Source organism: Oryctolagus cuniculus, chromosome 18, assembly GCF_964237555.1.
Source record: "Oryctolagus cuniculus chromosome 18, mOryCun1.1, whole genome shotgun sequence".
In the NCBI taxonomy this organism is placed as follows: Eukaryota; Metazoa; Chordata; class Mammalia; order Lagomorpha; family Leporidae; genus Oryctolagus; species Oryctolagus cuniculus.
This window is the reverse complement of record NC_091449.1, coordinates 51,338,547-51,357,407: the sequence shown is the minus strand read 5'-3', so window position 1 is coordinate 51,357,407 and position 18,861 is coordinate 51,338,547. Positions and strand designations below refer to the sequence as shown.

Genomic DNA, 18,861 nt, shown 5'->3' with positions numbered 1-18,861 from the left:
GAACCAGCAAATGAAGGACCTCTCTCTCTCCCTTTCTCTCTCTCTGACTCTCCTCTGTGTAACTCTGACTTTCAAATAAATAAATTAATTTAAAAAAAAAAAGAAGAAAATTCAGGAGATAGTAGAGAAAGGTGAGGAAGTTTAACAGAGATAATTATCTTATTTTTTGGAACAGAGACTTAATTTATACCATCTAAATCTGGAACAATGAGCTTAATCTTTCAATAATATATTTAATATATATTTTGACCTTAGAAAGATCTTTTAGGAATTATTAAAGTAAAGTATCTAAGATCCAGCAGTTCTTAGTTTTTGCTTTTTTCTCAATGTTATTTTTCATTCAAATTATTTTAAAGTCAATATTTTATTATTATATTTCACATATAAAATTTCATTTTATTTTCTTGTAATAAATTCAAATAAAATATTTTAATTATTTAAATGGTAAGCATAACCCTATTCTTTAAAAATTCACTCATTTTTCTAGTCATCCATTCAATCTTCCACTAAATATATATACCCAGAGTTGTCATAATCACTAATCAAATGTTAACACTATTTATTTCTGAGGGAATTTGATTGCTTTATTTTTTGTACTTTCTGTATTACTTAAATTTTAAATGAATACATATTACATTTATAAATATAACAGAGTCACTTCTTTAAAAAAGATCAGAAAAACAGCCACTGGTCATGGTAATAATCATTCCCCCAGTTTTCTCAGTTGCAGTCAAACCAGGAGTATCTTTAGCCTTCCACAGGAAAACTCAATAGAAAGTGTAGCCCTAGCAACAAGCACCCAAAACCAACAGGGACTCTCTAGAGAGAGAGAGAGAGAGAGAAAGAGAGAAAGAGAGAAAGAGAGAAAGAGAGAAAGAGAGAAAGAGAGAGAGAGAGAGAGAGAGAGAAAGAGAGAGAGAGAGAGGTCTTTCATCCCCAAATGGCCGCAACGGCCCGAGCTGTGCCAATCCAAAGCCAGGAGCTTCTTACAGGTCTCCCATGCGGGTGCAGGGGCCCAAGCACTTGGGACATCTTCTACTGCTTTCCCAGGCCATAGCAGAGAGCTTGATGGGAAGAGGAGCAGCTGGGACTAGAACCGGTGCCATATGGGAAGCCGGCACCGCAGGCGGAGGACTAACCTACTGAGCCACATATGGTGCCTATACAGATGCTGGCACTTCAGGCCAGGGTGTTAACACTCTGTGCCACAGCGCTGGCCTCATTACTCTAGTTTTTGAGTGTTCTCTCTTTAGCTTCTGTAACACCTAACTGGATAGAATCACCTAGCAGTTAATAAGTATCTGCAAACAAGCCCCAAAAGTCTCATACCTTCACAACAGGATGTCCCCCAGTAGATGCTTTTACTGCCCCTCGGCTACCTTCTGTTTCATAATGGGCTCGATGATGAGTTTTAGGTTGCACTTCTATTTTCAGTTCACATTGTCCAAAATGAGTTGGTAAAGGCCAGTCTAGTGGAGGTAATGAAGATGTGCTATAAACAAAACACAGAGATGCATTTCACCAGGCTATGACTGCCAAGCAGTGACTCAAATCATTTTCTGCTAGCACTAACATTTCTTCCTGTGATCTCTGAAACAAAGTATTCCAAAATGAAACTTTACTCGGTATAAATAGGTGAATAAATAATTCTTTAATCTTTTGTCAACTCCGAATATTTTTTAAAAGAAGAAATTTTAACAATTTATAAAATTGTAACTGTTTCTCAACTCTGTGTATGTAATTACAGAATCAAAAATTAACAATTTGGTTTCTTAAAGCAAAGATGTATACCTCTCTGTGCCTGACTCAGTGTCTTATATCTCTCTGTTTCGGCTAGATGCCTCTTACCTATCTCTTCTTCCTTGTTCTGATCTGTTTAAGTCAATCTATCGCATAGGTTGCGTCCCCCACTTCTTCCCTATTGATCTTTTCCCAATCTTTCTGAAAAACTGCCTACATTCAGGGACATTTGCAATTTGGAATAAAAGTTATTTTGAATACATGCCTAAAAATATAAGGAAATCCTATCACTGCAGCATCTTTGAACATTGAGGTTTTCTTACTTAATAAGAAAATTTAAACAGTTTTAAGGCCTAAAAGATTCATTTACATTTATTAACATTAAAAAGTTGAATTAGAAAAGAAAGGACTTGGGGGTACAGTGGTTAATTCTCCATTAATGGGTTTATTTGCTGATATCAGAATGCATGGCTCTAGTCCTGGTTTCTTTACTTACAATCCAGCTTCCAGCTAACAGCTTCCAGCTAACAGCTTCCTAGGAGGCAAGTACTTAGGACACCGCCACCCAGCAGTTTGCAGGCATTTATGGAGTTGGCAGATAGTTACTACTCTGTCATTGTCTCTTTGTTCTTCAAATAAAATTTTTAAATAAAAAAGAAACAACATGTATATTTATAGGTCAAATATTAATAGATCTAAAGTCAGAATGATCTGCACTAAGGAGACAGCAATCTGTACTAAAGAGGGGGCTTTTGGCCTGATGGTTAGGATGTCACTTGGGATGTTTGCATTCACTATCAAAGTGCCTGATAATGTGCACCCTCATGTGGCTGAGTCTCTGCCACCCATGTGGGGAACCTGAACTGAATTTGTGGGTCCCAGCTTAGTGCTTTTCTGGTCCATGCTAGCTGTTGTGAGCATCTGGAAAGATAATCAGCGGATGGGAGCTCTCTGTCTCCATCTGTCTCTCTGCCTCTCAAAATAAGTAAATAATTTTTATTAAGAAGTAGTACCCTGTCAGTAACTGGTGAAATGGAACTTTTAAGGTCCCTTCTACCTCTGAAATGCTATCATTCCTGCATTAAATTTCTATTTATTTCATTGCTTCCTTCAATGTCCTCATCTTAGATTTAAGTCTTCCTACTGTGAAGCTCAAAGGTAATCTTTTTTATCAGTCTGTAACAACTCAACTTTATCAAATCTCAGTTCTATATTTGTTCTGTATACTTAAGCAAAATCTTAGAAAGATTAACAACTTTTATTACTATTTTTTAAAGATTTACTTATTTATTTGAAAGGCAGAGTTACAGACAGAGGGAGATACAGAGAGAGGCATCTTCCATTCACTCCCCAAATGGCTCCAACAGCCAGGGCTAGACAAGACCAAAGCTAGGAAAACTGAAACTCCATCCAGGTCTCCTACGTGGGACCAGGGACCCAAGTGATTGCTATCCCAAGCACATTAGCAGGGAGATGGATTGGAAGTGAAATGGCTGGAACTCAAATCAGCTCTCTGATATGGTATGCCAGAGTTACCGTGACAGCTTAACCTACTGTACCACAACCTCGGTCCCTAAGATTAATTTTAGAATCAGTGATGAGTTCACAGGTGTTTACAATACTATAATTCCAAATTATATTTTTCAAAAGATCAGGTTGCAGAGAAAATTATTAACACACACGAAAAAGCATTGGGGGAGCCCGGCACCATGGCTCACTTAGCTAATCCTCCGCCTGCGGCGCCAGCATCCCATATGGGCACCGGGTTCTAGTCCCAGTTGCTCCTTTTCCAGACCAGCTCTCTGCTGTGGCCTGGGAAAGCAGTGGAGGATGGCCCAAGTGCCTGGGCTTCTGCACCCACATGGGAGATCAGGAAGAAACGCCTGGCTCCTGGCTTCAGATCGGCGCAGCGCCAGCCATAGCGGACATTTGGGGGAGATGAACCAACGGAAGACCTTACTCTCCATCTCATTCTCTCTCTGTAACTACCTGTCAAATAAATATAAATAAAAAATCTTAAAAAAAAAAAAAAAAAAGCATTGGGGGAAAAAAACCCTAAACAGATACAACTCCATATGAGGATTCAATACATGATAAAAGTTTTCTTTCCTGATTATAAACCAGATTGATTCTTTAAATGGCACTGTGACAACTGATAAACTATTTAGGTTATTTGAAAAAAATCTTTACAACATTTTTCACTCTTTACTCCAAAATAAATTTGCTGGAATCACAATTCAAATATATATGCATATCTGATACATATAAATACTATATGGTTATATATAATATGCACATACAATAAATATTAAAAACTTTATTAGAGAACCTGGCATTGTGGTACAGCTGGTTAAGGCACTGCCTGGATGTTCCACTTTCGATCCAGCTCCCTGGTAATGTATCTGGGAAAGGAGTGGAAGATGGCCCAAACACTTGGGCCTTTGCCACCCATGTGGGAGCCCTGATAGGCTCCTGATAGGTTCCTAGGCTCCTGGCTTTGGCCTACCCCAGGCCTGGCTGTTGTGGCCATTTGGGGAGGGAACCATTAGATAAAATATCTCTTGTTTCTGCCTCTCTCTCTTTCTCTCTGTCACTCTTCCTTGCAAATAATTTAATCCTTAAGAAAAAAAAGAAGCTTATTAGAAATTTGTCTAAAAGATTTCTGCTTTTAATTATTTTAGAGGAATAAGACTTTCAAAAATACCATAGACTCAAAAGCCATAAAGACAAATCTGAATATATAAAATTCAAAAATTCACTATATTCAACAAAAAAATCAACTTACAAAGTCAAAAGACAAAAATTAAATTTTTTAAAAAGCACTTGCCATGAACATTAAAAGGCAAATTTCAGTCATATTTTGAGATCTTGAAAAAAATAAAGTGCCAGTGTCATGGCATAGCAGGTTAAGCTCCTGCTTATGATGCCTGAATTTCATATTCCTTTTGAGTCCTGGCTGTTCCACTCCCTGCTAACATGCCTGGGAAAGCAGCACATGATGGCCCAAGTACCTGGGTCCCTGCCACCCATGTGGGGGACCTGGTTGGAGTTCCTGACTTCTAGATTCATCCTGGCCTGGCTGTTATAAGCATTTGTAGAGTAAATCAACAGATGGAAGATATCTCCTCTCCCCCTGCCCCCAGTGCTGCCTTTTTTATTTTTTTTAAAGATTTTATTTATTTGAAATGCAGAGTTACAGAGAGAGAAAGACAGAGAAATCTTCCATCCACTGGTTCACTCCCAAAATGGTTATAATGGTCTGCCTGGGACAAACTGAAGCCAGGGGCTTCTTCTGAGTCTTGCACGTGGGTGCAAAGGCCCCAGAACCTGGGCAATCCTCCACTGCTTTCCCAGGCACATTAGCAGGGAGTTGGATTGGAAGTAGAACAGTGGGGACTCACACCGGCACCCATGTGGGATGCCAGTATTGCAGGCAGCAGCTTTTTATCCACTACACCACAACATCAGTCCCTTCACTCTGCCTTTTTTTTTTTTTTTAAGCTGCCTTTATTTATTTATTTATTTGAAAGGCAGAGTTAGAGAGAGGCAGAGGCAGAGAGAGAGAAGTCTTCCACTCACTGGTTCACTTCCCAAATGTCTGCAATGGCTAAAGCTGGGCTGATCTGAAGCCAGGAGCTTTTTCTGGCTCCCCCATGTGGGTGCAGGGGCCCAAAGACTTGGGCCAAGGGCCAGCACCATGGCGCAGGTTAATCCTCAGCCTGCGGCACCAGCATCCCATATGGGCGCCAGTTCTAGACCTGGCTGCTCCTCTTCCCATCCAGCTCTCTGTTGTGGCCTGGGAAAGCAGTAGAAGATGGCCCAAGTGCCTGGGCCCCTGCACCTGCAAGGGAGACCACGAAGAAGCACCTGGCTCCTGGTTTCAGTTCGGCACAGCTCTGGCCATTGCGGCCATTTGGGGAGTGAACCAATGGAAGGAAGACCTTTCTCTCTGTCTTTCCCTCTCACTCTCTGTAACTCAAATAAATAAATAAAATCTTTAAAAAAAAAAAAAAAAAAAAAAGACTTGGGCCATATTCTACCACTTTCCCAGGCCATGGCAGAGAGCTAGATGAGAAGTGGAACATCTGGGACTTGAACTAGTGCCCATATGGGATGTCAGCACTGCAGGTGGTGGCTTTACCTGCTATACCACAGCGCCAGCCCCCTAATCCTTCTACTTTGCCTTTTGAATAAATAAATCCTCTAAAAAAAAATAATAAGCCTATTCTCCATTGGTTTTAGCTGTAACTTAATTTATACTGTAATGGGGCCGGCGCTGTGGCTCACTTGGTTAATCCTTTACCTGTGGTGCCGGCATCCCATATGGCGCCAGGTTCTAGTCCCGGTTGCTCCTCTTCCAGTCCAGCTCTCTGCTGTGGCCTGGGAAGGCAGTGGAGGATGGCCCAAGTGTTTGGGCTCCTGCAGTCGCATGGGAGACCAGGAAGAAGCAGCTGGCTCCTGGCTTTGGATTAGCACAGCGCCAGCTGTAGTGGTCATTTGGGGAGTGAACCAGCAGAAGGAAGACCTCTCTCTATCTCTCACTGTCTATAACTCTACCTGTCAAATAAATTAAAAAAAAATTTATACTGTAACACACCTTTTACAATGAGCTTTTCTAGATGAGAAAATTCTGTAACACATCTTTTAAAATAAACTTTTCTAGTTGAGAAAATTCCTTCTAGGGAATTTTAAACTTATTTTTATCTACAATTCATTACCTATACACTTTTTTTTTTTTTTTTTTTGACAGGCAGAATTAGACAGTGAGAGAGAGAGACAGAGAGAAAGGTCTTCCTTTTCTGTTGGTTCACTCCCCAAATGGCCACCATGGCTGGCGCACTGCACCAATCTGAAGCCAGGAGCCACGTGCTTCCTCCTGGTCTCCCATGTGGGTGCAGGGCCCAAGCACTTGGGCCATCCTCCACTGCCTTCCCAGGCCACAGCAGAGAGCTGGACTGGAAGAGGAGCAGCCGAGACAGAATCTGGCGCACCAACTGGGACTAGAACTCGGGGTGCTGTCGCCACAGGCAAAGGATTAGCCAAGTGAGCTGCGGCGCCGGCCACCTATACATTTTTAAAATTATGTTAGCCTTTCTAAAAACACTTTGAAGACTCAAAGAAAAGTAGAAATAAACAGGCTAATTGTTCAGTGGAAATTTTTTTAAAAAAGGAAAAGACAGCAAAATGATCAAGCCATTGGGCTACCAATGATCCATAATCATGACAAATGATCAGCACCCACTTCTATCAACTCACCGAAATATAGGGGTATGGCCAGGCTTTGGTTTGCTCCAAGTAAAGGGTGAAGGAACTGAAAGAAATTGGTCACCAGATGAATCTTTCTTTAAATGAAACTGAGATCCAAGGCCATCATCTACTGAAGTCTCTCGTGATGGTGATAAACTTCCCTGATCATCTGAACAGAGTTCTAATTTTCCTGGTAGTATGGCAGCTTGATCTTCAGAAGTTTTCCTTGTTTTCAGAGGGATATCAGTCTCCACATAGTACTGAAATGGAAAAAGTGCGGGGCTAAGGCCTGACCCACTGTGGACAGAAGCATTAAGCCAGGTATCTTCTGTTACACTTCCCCGGGGGGAGTGGCCAGGAGAAGGAACAGGTGAGTGTTGAGGTGAAAGGGATCCAGCATAACAAACTTCAGCACTGGAGTGCCGCCGTTTCCCACAGGGGGAAGTGGGCCTCGATGATGGTCCTGATGCTGGCCTGGGGCTCAGCCAATTCTCATCAGTGATACTGGATCTAGGAGAGTGGCAAGGAGATTGCCTGGGTGACAAGGAGTTTCCAAGTCCATACTGTTGATGCCAGGAGTCTTCTCCAGGGCAGCCTCCTGGAGAAGTCAGAGGGGATCCAAGAGTGAATCGGGCAGCAGCTTCATTCAACTCTGAGTCCACATCATCATAAATGTGTGACAGAGATTCACAAGAAGATGCATCTGAGAACCAGCTCCTGGAAGAGATGCTGCTGGCAGGACTAGGACTAAGGGAAGATTCCCGGTAGGATGGCTCAAGAGGAAGATAGAGATGATCTCTAGAAGGCCTTTCCAAATATTCCCTTTCTGGGTCATTTATGTGTACGTCATCTTCATGTTGATTGGTTTCTTGATGACAGTTAGGAGAGATGGATGTAATTTGAATACTTGGGCACTCAAAAGGTTTGGGACCACCTAATGGGCTGTATTTAGACTCAGGAATATCACAAGTTTCTTCATAGTTTTTGTGACCTTGGAGCTGCAACGATGATGACAAAACAGAAGGGTGAGACGGTAATCCATGATGTGGTAAGCAAAGTGGTGAATTTAAAGTAGATGGAGGTGGATCTACATTAAAGATGTAAATGGATGCACAATCATCTGGCTCAAGATCTATGGGGGGAAAGCAAAAAAATCAATAAGAATACTGAAACATAAATTGCTAGATGAGAAAATAAATAATAATAATCTCAGGACAGAAAAAGGGACATAAAACATCATTAGTTGCATTAGAGTTGGTGTTTTTTAAATGTACCTGATTATTTCTAACAATATATGTAAGCATAACATATTGACATGTAATTAATGCATTTTTTCCACATTTTCTAAAGTGAAAATCAAACATTGTACTCTGAAAAAATGTGTTCATAAAATGTATTCATAATTCGAAAAACAAAACTATAAGAAATGTATTTATAATTCTAAAAACAACAGAACTATAAGATTATATAATCATACAAATTGAACTTCCTTTTAGATATGCAGGTTAAAACAGAGTAAAATATATGAGGGTACTTCAAAAAGAATGTGGAAAATGTTTATGAAAAATATTCCCCATATCTCAAAAATATTTTGCACAAAAATAAACTTATCTTTTAATGCCATTTTTCCATAAACTTTCTAAAGTACCTTCACAAAACAGCCTTTGAAAGGCTATTTTAGTTATATGTATACATAGGAAGCTTATTAATGAAAAGGAGACCAAAGCTCAGAAGACCTCAATCTAGTCAACCTCTGAAATCAACTGTGAGCTCTTAGTGGATTTTAATTTCTATAGGCCTCAGTTTCCTTACAGGAAAATTCAAGATTTCTCTTTTCTTTAAGGAAATATTTACGATGAATAGTCATAGCTCTTTCCTCTGCAGTCACACCATCGAGTATTATTAGTTTGCTTATAGCAACCAGGTTACAAAAGCCACATGCTACCACCAGACCCTTTTCCTCACCAGAAAACAACCTATTACGGCTCTTATGATGATTAATTTAATGATGAATTCTAAGAACTGAGCTTTTAAAATCATCCTTTTTTTTTTTTTTTTTTTTTGACAGGCAGAGTGGACAGTGAGAGAGAGAGAGACAGAGAGAAAGGTCTTCCTTTGTCATTGGTTCACCCTCCAATGGCTGTCGCGGCCGGCGCACTGCACTGCTCTGATCCAAAGGCAGGAGCCGGTGTGCCGGCGCTGCAGGCGGAGGATTAGCCTATTGAGCCGCGGCGCAGGCCAAAATTCATCTTTTGATGTAATATTTAACAGCAAAAAGTCTATTCAGATTACCTACTAAGAGCCTGGGCAGTAATAACGGTATTTTATAATTTTTACTTTCAGGAGGGAGCAATATTATCAATTTTCACATAAGTCCTATAGGATGGTTGTTGAATAATTTCACTTTTCTAAGGAGTTACCCGGATATCAAAGACCAAACTGTTCACTGTTCATAGATACAACAGAAAGCATAAATCCTTTTTATTTTTTAAACAAGCATGTATTTGAAAGTCAGAGAGAGGCCGGCGCCGCGGCTCAATAGGCTAATCCTCCACCTAGTGGCACCGGCACACCGGGTTCTAGTCCCGGTCGGGGTGCCGGATTCTTTCCCGGTTGCCCCTCTTCCAGGCCAGCTCTCTGCTGTGGCCAGGGAGTGCAGTGGAGGATGGCCCAGGTGCTTGGGCCCTGCACCCCATGGGAGACCAGGAGAAGCACCTGGCTCCTGCCTTCGGATCAGCGCGGTGCACCGGCCGCAACGCGCCAGCTGTGGCGGCCATTGGAGGGTGAACCAACAGCAAAAGGAAGACCTTTCTCTCTGTCTCTCTCTCTCTCTCACTATCCACTCTGCCTGTCAAAAAGAGAGAGAGAGAGAGAGAGAGAGAGAGAAGGAGGGAGGGAGGGAGGGAGGGAGGGAGATCTTCCATCCTGTATTTCATTCCCCAAATGGTTGCAGGAGCCAGCAGCTTCCTCTGGGTCTCACACATGGGTGGCAGGGGTCCAAATACTTGGGTCATCTTCTGCTGCTCTTCCCAGGCCATCAGGCAGGGAGCTGGATCAGAAGTGGAGCAGCCAGGGCATGAACCACTGTCCATAAGGGATGCCGGCATCAAAGGCAGCAGTTTTACCTGTTACGGCACAACGCTGGCCCCAGAAGCACAAACCTTTAATTCAGCCTCTGCTCTAAAGTACTAAAGCTAATTATGTTGCTTCACTACATCTGTACTCCCAGAAAGTAATCACACCTCTTTAGGTTTCTGGTATTGCTATCATTAGCCCAGATTTGAATCCCAGTTCTGCCCTTGATTCAAGATTCCTGATAAGGCACAGTGTGGAAGGTAGCAGGTGACGAGTCAAGTAGTTGGGTAATTGCCACCCACAAGGGAGGCCCTGATTGAGTTCCAGGATGTCGGCTTCAGCCCAGTCCAGCCTTGCCTGGTGGAGGCATTTGGGGACTGAATCAGAAGATGGCAGATCTCTCTGTCTCTCTGCCTTCAAATAAGTTCAATAAAAATTTAAAAAATTGTTTTAAAATTAAAAAATAAAAAAATTATAAAAATTAAAAAAAATACCGTGAAGACCGTGGCACATAGCAGAACCAATGGAATTGTAAAATGTATATAATAGAAATAGACCAAGTGTGTGTGTGTATATATATATACATACATATATATGTACATATATATTTTTGATAAACAGATGCAAGTGAAATCTCAAATAACTGGGGTAGGAGTGGGAATTTGGCACAGTAGTTAAAACCCCTCTTGGAACACCCGCATCCCATATCAGTGTGCCTCTGAGTTTGAGTCCCAGCCCTGTATCCAAGTCTGTCTTCCTACTAATGTGTACCCTGGGAGGCAGGTCCAAGAGCTTAGGGTCCTGACACCCACAGAGGAGATCAAGACTGAGTTCCAGACTCATGGCTTCAGCCTGGCTCAGTACCAAGTATTGTGAGCACTGAGAAGTGATCCAGTAGATAGAGACTCTCTCTTATCACTGTCTCTCTTTTTCTCTACCCTCCTAAAATATAAATAAAATTCAAACCATTGAGGGAAAGATAGACTTTTTAATAAATGGTACTGGGAGGACCAGTGCTGTGACGTAGCAGGTAAAGCTGCCGCCTGCAGTGCCGGCATCCCATATGTGTGCTGGTTCGAGACCTGGCTGCTCCACTTCCAATCCAGCTCTCTGCTATGGCCTGGAAAAGCATCAGAAGATGGTCCAAGTGCTTGGGCCCCTGTACCCACATGGGAGATATGGAAGAAGCTCCTGGCTTCAGAAGAGCTCAGCTCCAGCCATTGTGGCCAACTGGGGAGTGAATCAGCAGATGGAAGACCTCTCTCTCTCTCTGCCTCTCCTTCTCTCTAACTCTTTCAAATAAATAAATAAATCTCTAAAAAAGTAAAAAATAAATAAATAAATGGTGCTGGGCAACTGAGTTGCCTTATGGAAAAAGATAAAATTAGATCCATATTCATATCAAAACTAAGAATAAATTCAAATAGTTTAAATATCTAAAAATAAGAATGAAATCATGCAAGGATTAGTAGAAAACACATAAATTTCTCTTTTTCATAATTATGTTTTATTATTTATTTGAGATGCTTATTCCTAGTCTGAACTGCTAGGCCAATTGCCCAATCTGTGAATTTCTATTTAACCATGGAAAGGGAAACACCAGAATTTTTTTTTTCATTTTCAATTATCTTTATATAGAGAAGATCGATTCAGTATATATTAAGTAAAGATTTCATCAGTTTGCACCCACACAGAAACACAAAGTGTAAAAATACTGTTTCAGTACTAGTTATAGCATTACTTCACATTGGACAACACACTAAGGACAGATCCCACATGAGAAGTAAGTACACAGTGACTCCTGTTGTTGACTTAACAATTTGACACTTATGGCGTTTATGGCGTCAGTAATCTCCCTAGGCTCTAGTCATGAGTTGCCAAGGCTATTGGAAGCCTTTTGGGTTCGCCGACTTCGATCTTATTCTGACAGGGTCATAGTCAAAGTGGAAGTTCTCTCCTCCCTTCAGAGAAAGGTACCTCCTTCTTTGATGGCCCTGTCCACTGGGATCTCACTTGCAGAGATCTTTCATTTAGGAAAGACCAGAATTATTACGCAAAAATCAGACACAATGGACCAGCGTTGTGGCATAATAGGTTAAGTAGCCACCTGGAAACTCTAATACAAAGTACAGTTTAAAAACCATTGTCGGTGCCAGCATTGTAGTGTAGCAGGTAAAGCCACTGCCTGAGATGCCAGTATCGCATATGAGCGCCAGTTCGAGTCCCAGCTGCTCCACCTCTGATCCAGCTCCCTGCTAATGCACCTGGGAAAGTATCAGAAGATGGCCCAAGTGCTTGGGTCCTTGCACCTACATGGGAGACCTGGGGGAAGCTCCTAGCTCCCGGCTTCAGCCTGGACCAGCCCCATCCAATACAGCCATTTGGGGAGTGACTCAGCAGACAGAAAACCTCTCTGTTTCTCCCTGTCTGTAGCTCTTTCAAATAAATAAAATAAATCTTAAAAAAAAAGTCATTGTTATACAGAAGATCTCCACATTAAGATGGTTTGGGGAAAATAATAGCAGGTACATGTTACTACTTACTTAAAAATAAGAGGAGATAATACTACATGCTTATATATGTGTAGAATATCTCTTAAAGAGCACATAAGATTAGCAACATTGGCTACATCTTGGCGGGATGGATGCTAGGTGGTGTTAAGGACTTCCTGAGTTCTCTGAGCTATTCCAATGAGTTACAGAACCTAAGGAGGGGATCTATGAAATCCTCAAATCTGTAGTCAGTGTAAGTCTGAGGTTGGGCAGTCTTATAGGACTGAACCCTTAACTGGTGGAAGATAACTCACACAGTATCAGAACTGGATTCAGTTGTTGGACACTTCACTGGTGTCAGAGAATCAGACCCACTCACATAACACAGCCTTCCACCTCATCTCCTCCCTAGTGCCTTACCAATGACAAAGGATTTCCTTTACATTTAATGAGTCAATCTTTGAAAATAAATTTCAATCAACTTTGTTAAAAGTTGTTCACTATATATGAGCTAAAACTATATAAAACTTACAAGAAAATGGGAGAAATGCTTCATAATATTAGATTTGGCAATGAGGAACAGGGCATTTGATGTATTAGTTAAGACACTGAGATTAGGATATCAGCATTCCCTAACAGGGTTCCAGGGTTCCGGCTCTACCTTCAATCCCACCTTCCTGTTAATGTGCACGTGGGGAGGCAGCAGGTAGTGACTCAAGCAGCTGGGGCTCTGTCACCCATGTTAAAGGTGCAACTAAGTTCCTGGATCCTGGCTTTTACCTGGCCCAACATGGGTGCTGCAGGCATTTGCGGAGTAAACCACAGGACAGACAACATCTATGTCTGTACTTCCAATAAAATGAGAATTTAAAATGTTTTAAAACATTATTTTTTTAAAGATTTATTTATTTATTTGAAAGTCAAAGTTACACAGAGAGGAGAGGCAGAGAGAGAGAGGTCTTCCATCCAATGGTTCACTCCCCAACTGGCTGCAACGGCTGGAGCTGTGCCGATCCGAAGCCAGAAGCCAGGAGCTTCTTCCGGGTCTCCCATGCAGGCACAGGGACCCAAAGACTTGGGCCATCTTCCCAGGCCATAGCAGAGAGCTGGATCAGAAGTGGAGCAGCTAGGTTTTGGACCGGCAGCACCCATATAGGATGCTGGCGCTTCAGGTCAGGGCATTAACCCACTGTGCCACAGCGCTGGCCCCTTAAAACATTATTTATTTAAAAAAAAAAAAAAAAGATCTGAGGGATAGGTATTATGGCACAGCAGATTAAAGAGCCACTTGGGATACCCACATCCCATGTTGGAGAGCTTGACCTGAGTCCTGGCTACTCTGCATTTCTGATTCAGCTTCCTGCTAATGCACATGGGAGGCAGCAGTTGATAGTCCAAGTATCTGGGCTACTGCCACCCACATGGGAGACCCAAATGGAGTTCTTGGCTACTAGCATCAGCCTTACCTAGAACTATCTGTTGTAGGCATTTTGGAAATGAACATGAAAATGGAAGATATCTCTCTCTCCCCCTCTCTCCATCACTCTGCCTTGCATATAAATAAATCTAAAAGAAAAAAAAAAGCAAGATTTTTAGATATAATAGCAAAACTGTAGGCAGCAAAAGTCAAAATAGAAACTGGACTACATGAAAACCTAAAACATTTATGCTTCAAAAGACACCATTGCCGGTGCCGTGGCTCAATAGGCTAATCCTCCGCCTTGTGGCGCCGGCACACCAGGTTCTAGTTCCGATCGGGGCGCCGGATTCTGTTGCCCCTCTTCCAGGCCAGCTCTCTGGTGTGGCTGGGGAGTGCAGTGGAGGATGGCCCCAAGTGCTTGGGCCCTGCACCCCATGGGAGACCAGGAGAAGCACCTGGCTCCTGCCTTTGAATCAGCGTGGTGCGCCGGCCTCACCGCACAGGCCATTGGAGGGTGAACCAATGGCAAAAGGAAGACCTTTCTCTCTTTCTCTCTCACTGTCCACTCTGCCTGTCAAAAACAAAATAATAATAATAAGACACTATTAACACAATAAAGAGATAATCTATGAATGGGAAAAATTATTTGCACATCATAGATCTCAAAAGAGGTTAACATCCAGAATCTATTAAAGACAAAACAACCTGATTTACAAAAAGGGCAAAGGACTGAAAACAGACATTTCTTTTAAAAAAAAGGCTACACAATGGGGCCAGTGTTGTGGCATAAAGGTTGTATAGCCACCACCTGAAATGCTGGCATCCCATTTCAGCGCCATTTCAAGTCCCAGCTGCTCCACTTCCAATCCAGCCCCTTGTTAATGCACTTGAGTACACAGTAGAAGATGGCCCAAGTCCTTGGGCCCCTGCACCCATATGGGAGACCCGGATGAAGCTCCTGACTCCTGACTTGGAGAATGAACCTCTCTTTCTCTGCTATCTCCTTCTCTAACTCTGCCTTTCAAATAGATAAGACAAATCTCAAACACACACACACACAAATAGACTGCTCAAGAGCCAATATCCCCTATCAGAGTTCCTGGGTTTGAATCTCAGGCCTGCATCCCATTCCAGCTACCTGCTAATACACCACCTGGGGTCCCTGCCTCCCACATGAGAAACCCAGAGTGATTTCCAAGCTCCTGGCTTTGGCTTGGCTCAGCCCAGCCCCAGCTAATGCCACCATTTTCTGTCTCTCTTTCTTTCTCTCTCTCTCTCTGCTTCTCTTCCTCCCTCCCTGTCTCTGCATCACTCTGCCTTTCAAATAAATTGATTACATCTTCAAAAATAAATTATACATTTAGTCCATTTTTTTTTTTTTTTTTGACAGGCAGAGTGGACAGTGAGAGAGAGAGACAGAGAGAAAGGTCTTCCTTTGCCGTTGGTTCACCCTCCAATGGCCGCCGCGGCTGGCGCACTGCAGCCTGAGCACCGCGCTGATCCAATGGCAGGAGCCAGGTGCTTCTCCTGGTCTCCTGGTCTCCCATGGGGTGCAGGGCCCAAACACTTGGGCCATCCTCCACTGCACTCCCTGGTCACAGCTAGGAGCTGGCCTGAAAGAGGGGCAACCGGGACAGAATCCGGCGCCCCGACCGGGACTAGAACCCAGTGTGCCGGCGCCGCAAGGCGGAGGATTAGCCTATTGAGCCGCGGCGCCGGCCCCATATTATTTCATTTTTTAAAAGATTCATTTTTGTTTATTTGAGAAGCAGAGTTACAGGCAGAGAGAGAGAGAGAGGTCTTCCATCTGCTGGTTCACTCCCCAAATGAATGCAATGGTCAGAGCTGGGACAATCCAAAGACAGCAGCCAGGAGCTTCTTCCAGGCCTCCCACATAGGTACAGGGGCCCTAAGACTTGCATTATCTTCCACTGCCTTCCCAGGCACATTGGCAGGGAGCTGGATAGGAAGTGGGGTAGCTGAGACTTGAACAACCACCTATATGGGATGCTGGCACCACAGATGGAGGCTTAACCTACCATGCTACAGCGCCTGCCCTGATTATTTCATTAATACTATAGTAAATCTGAGATTGATTAAAGCAAGTGAAGTTTCATTTTGGGGATCCATTCACAAATAATGGCAGATTCAATAAAGTCATCTCTGTTAAGGCAAAATAATGTGAATGTACTTGATGCTACTATATACCTAAAACAGATTAAAATGGTAAATTTTATGTTATCCATACATATTTTTAAATGATTTATGTATTTGACAGGCATAACGAGAGACAGAGAAAATTCCATCCTCTGGTTCACTGCCCAGCCAATGTTGGCCCAAGCTGAAGCTGGGAGCCAGAAACCCCACCCAGGTCTCCCACGTGCGTGGGAGGCACCCAAGCACTTAGCCCATCTTCTGCTGCCTTCCCAGGAGCATCAGCAGGGAGCTGGATTGGAGGGAGAATAGCCAAGACTCGAAATGGAGCTCGTATGGGATGCCAGTGACATAGGAAGTAGTTTAATCTGCTGTTCCATGACTCTAGCCCATTTATATTTTTAAAAGATTTGAGGACTGGCTTCATAGCACAGGGGGTTAAGCCACTGCCTGCGATGCCAGTATCCCATGTGAGTGTAGGTTTGAGTTCCAATCCAGCTCCCTGTTGATACACCTGGGAAAGTAACAGAAGACAGTCCAATATTTGAGCCCAAAAAAGATTTATTTGGGCAGGTCAGAACAAAGCCAGGAGCCTGGAACAACCAGGTCTCACAGCTGGGTGGCAGGAGCCCAAGCACTCAGGCCGTCTTTCACTGCCTTGTCAGACACATCAGCAGGGAGCTGGATTGGAATCACAGTAGCCAGGACTGGAACCAACACTCCAATATAGGATGTCTATGTTACCCTGCTGCAACACAACTCCAGCCCCTGTTATCTATATTTTACCACAATTAAAAAAAAAAAAAGCTACTGGTGTCTTAGCTTAAAACAGGACAGCAGCAACCAACTGTTATGAGCAGCCACTATATTTTTCACCATCATGTACCTACAGTAAAAATAAAATTTTAAAAAAATCCACTTTTACTTAAGAATGTACTTGATAATATAATAAAAGTTGTTAATTAATGAAATATCAACCCCTTTAGTTAGAAAATGATAAAGACTTTCTGAGATATGGGCATCTGACTATGTTAAACAGTTCTCGATAAAGATTTCCAACTCTAGAATTCTCAAATTCATAGTGCTTAAGAAATTATTATTTTTTTTTTTTTGACAGGCAGAGTGGACAGTGAGAGAGAGAGACAGACAGAGAGAAAGGTCTTCCTTTGCCGTTGGTTCACCCTCCAATGGCCGCCGCGGCCGGCGCGCTGCGGCCGGCGCACCGCGCTGATCCGATGGCAGGAGCCAGGAGCCAGGTGCTTTTCCTGGTCTCCCATGGGGTGCAGGGCCCAAGTACCTGGGCCATCCTCCACTGCACTCCCGGGCCACAGCAGAGAGCTGGCCTGGAAGAGGGGCAACCGGGACAGAATCCGGCGCCCCAACCGGGACTAGAACCCGGTGTGCCAGCGCCGCTAGGTGGAAGATTAGCCTAGTGAGCCGCGGCGCCGGCCCAGTGCTTAAGAAATTTAACAATCGCAAGATCTACTGGCTCTATGTTCCTGAAGCCACCAGAGGGCCCCAGGCAAACGCACAGTAATTAAAACAACGCAGCAGAATGCCTATGCATTTCTTTTCTAACAGTTTGAAATAGGGCTGCAAAAATATTCTACAAACCAAATCTAGCATACCATTTATTTTAACAGCCAATAAGCAAAGAATGGTTTTAAATGGTAAAAAAAAAAATTTATTTGCGAGGCAGAGAGAGAGAGACTGAAATAAAGTTCCCATTCACTGGTTCACCTCCCAAATGCCCATAACCACCAAGACTGGGCTGAGGACAAGGTAGGGAGGCAGGAACCCAACCCAGGTATCCCACACGGGCAACAGGAACTCAACCACTTAAATGATTACTGCTGCATCCCAGGGTCTACATTAGCAGGAAGCTAGAGTCAGAAGCCATAGGTGGGAACAACTCCAGGAAGGCATCTGAATCAACATCTTAACAACTGTTTCATTGTATCACTGATATAAATGATATTCAAGTTCAGGTGCTCATAAGTAAAACTATACTGGAATTTGGCCATGCTCATTTATTTATATATTCTCTATGGTTACTTATACACAAGGTTAGAGCTGAGTAGCTGTGAAAGACACAACATGAGTGACTGCCCTTTATTTCTTATTGCTGTGTGGTACACTAACAAATTGCAGTGACACAGTTCTAACCTGACCGCATTTCAACTGCAATACATATTGATGTACTGTGACTTTTTTTTAATTACCAGTGCATACCCATCGAATCAAATTAGGAAAAGAAAATTAGACTTTGAATGTTGCTCTTTTAAAGCACAGTGGAATATGGGTGATTTATCTTATCAAATTAGCTGGTAAAGCATTATGTTTACCATGCAACTGTCTTATGGTTATGCAAAAAGAAGACATTAAGAATCAGCATCATCACAGTAAGTATTCATCACAATATTCCCAATCCAAAGAAATTTTTTTAAAAATTAGAAAATTTAGATCAATCTTTTCATAGAAGGATTTCTTCATAAAAAGAAAAAAATAAAAATGAGGCTCCAACCAAATAAAGTTTCTGAATGGCCCATTCTTTAGTCAAGCAAATAAAGTCATTTACTGATGGTGTCATTTAAATTGTGCTTGATAGCAGCAACCTACAAAATATGTTTAGAGGAAATACTTCTTCAAGATTATTAGCTTTTCAGCAAAAATATTTGGTAGAAAATTTGATGATATTGGTAGTAATATCAATAAGCAATTACAAAACAAGTG

At 42.5% G+C, this 18,861-nt stretch overlaps 1 protein-coding gene across 4 annotated transcripts in view; it reads right to left on the bottom strand.

The window, feature by feature from the left end:
- Positions 1-18,861, bottom strand: part of NFATC3 (nuclear factor of activated T cells 3) — a 155,074-nt gene that overhangs the window by 96,793 nt on the left and 39,420 nt on the right. For all 4 annotated transcript variants that reach the window (XM_017342314.3, XM_008257512.4, XM_051847207.2 and 1 more), the window contains exons 2-3: positions 6,997-8,119; positions 1,330-1,492 (exon numbers count right to left, since the gene is read on the bottom strand). In XM_017342314.3, coding sequence (XP_017197803.1) covers positions 1,330-1,492; positions 6,997-8,119 — 1,286 coding nt within the window. The remainder of the gene's footprint in view (positions 1-1,329; positions 1,493-6,996; positions 8,120-18,861) is intronic.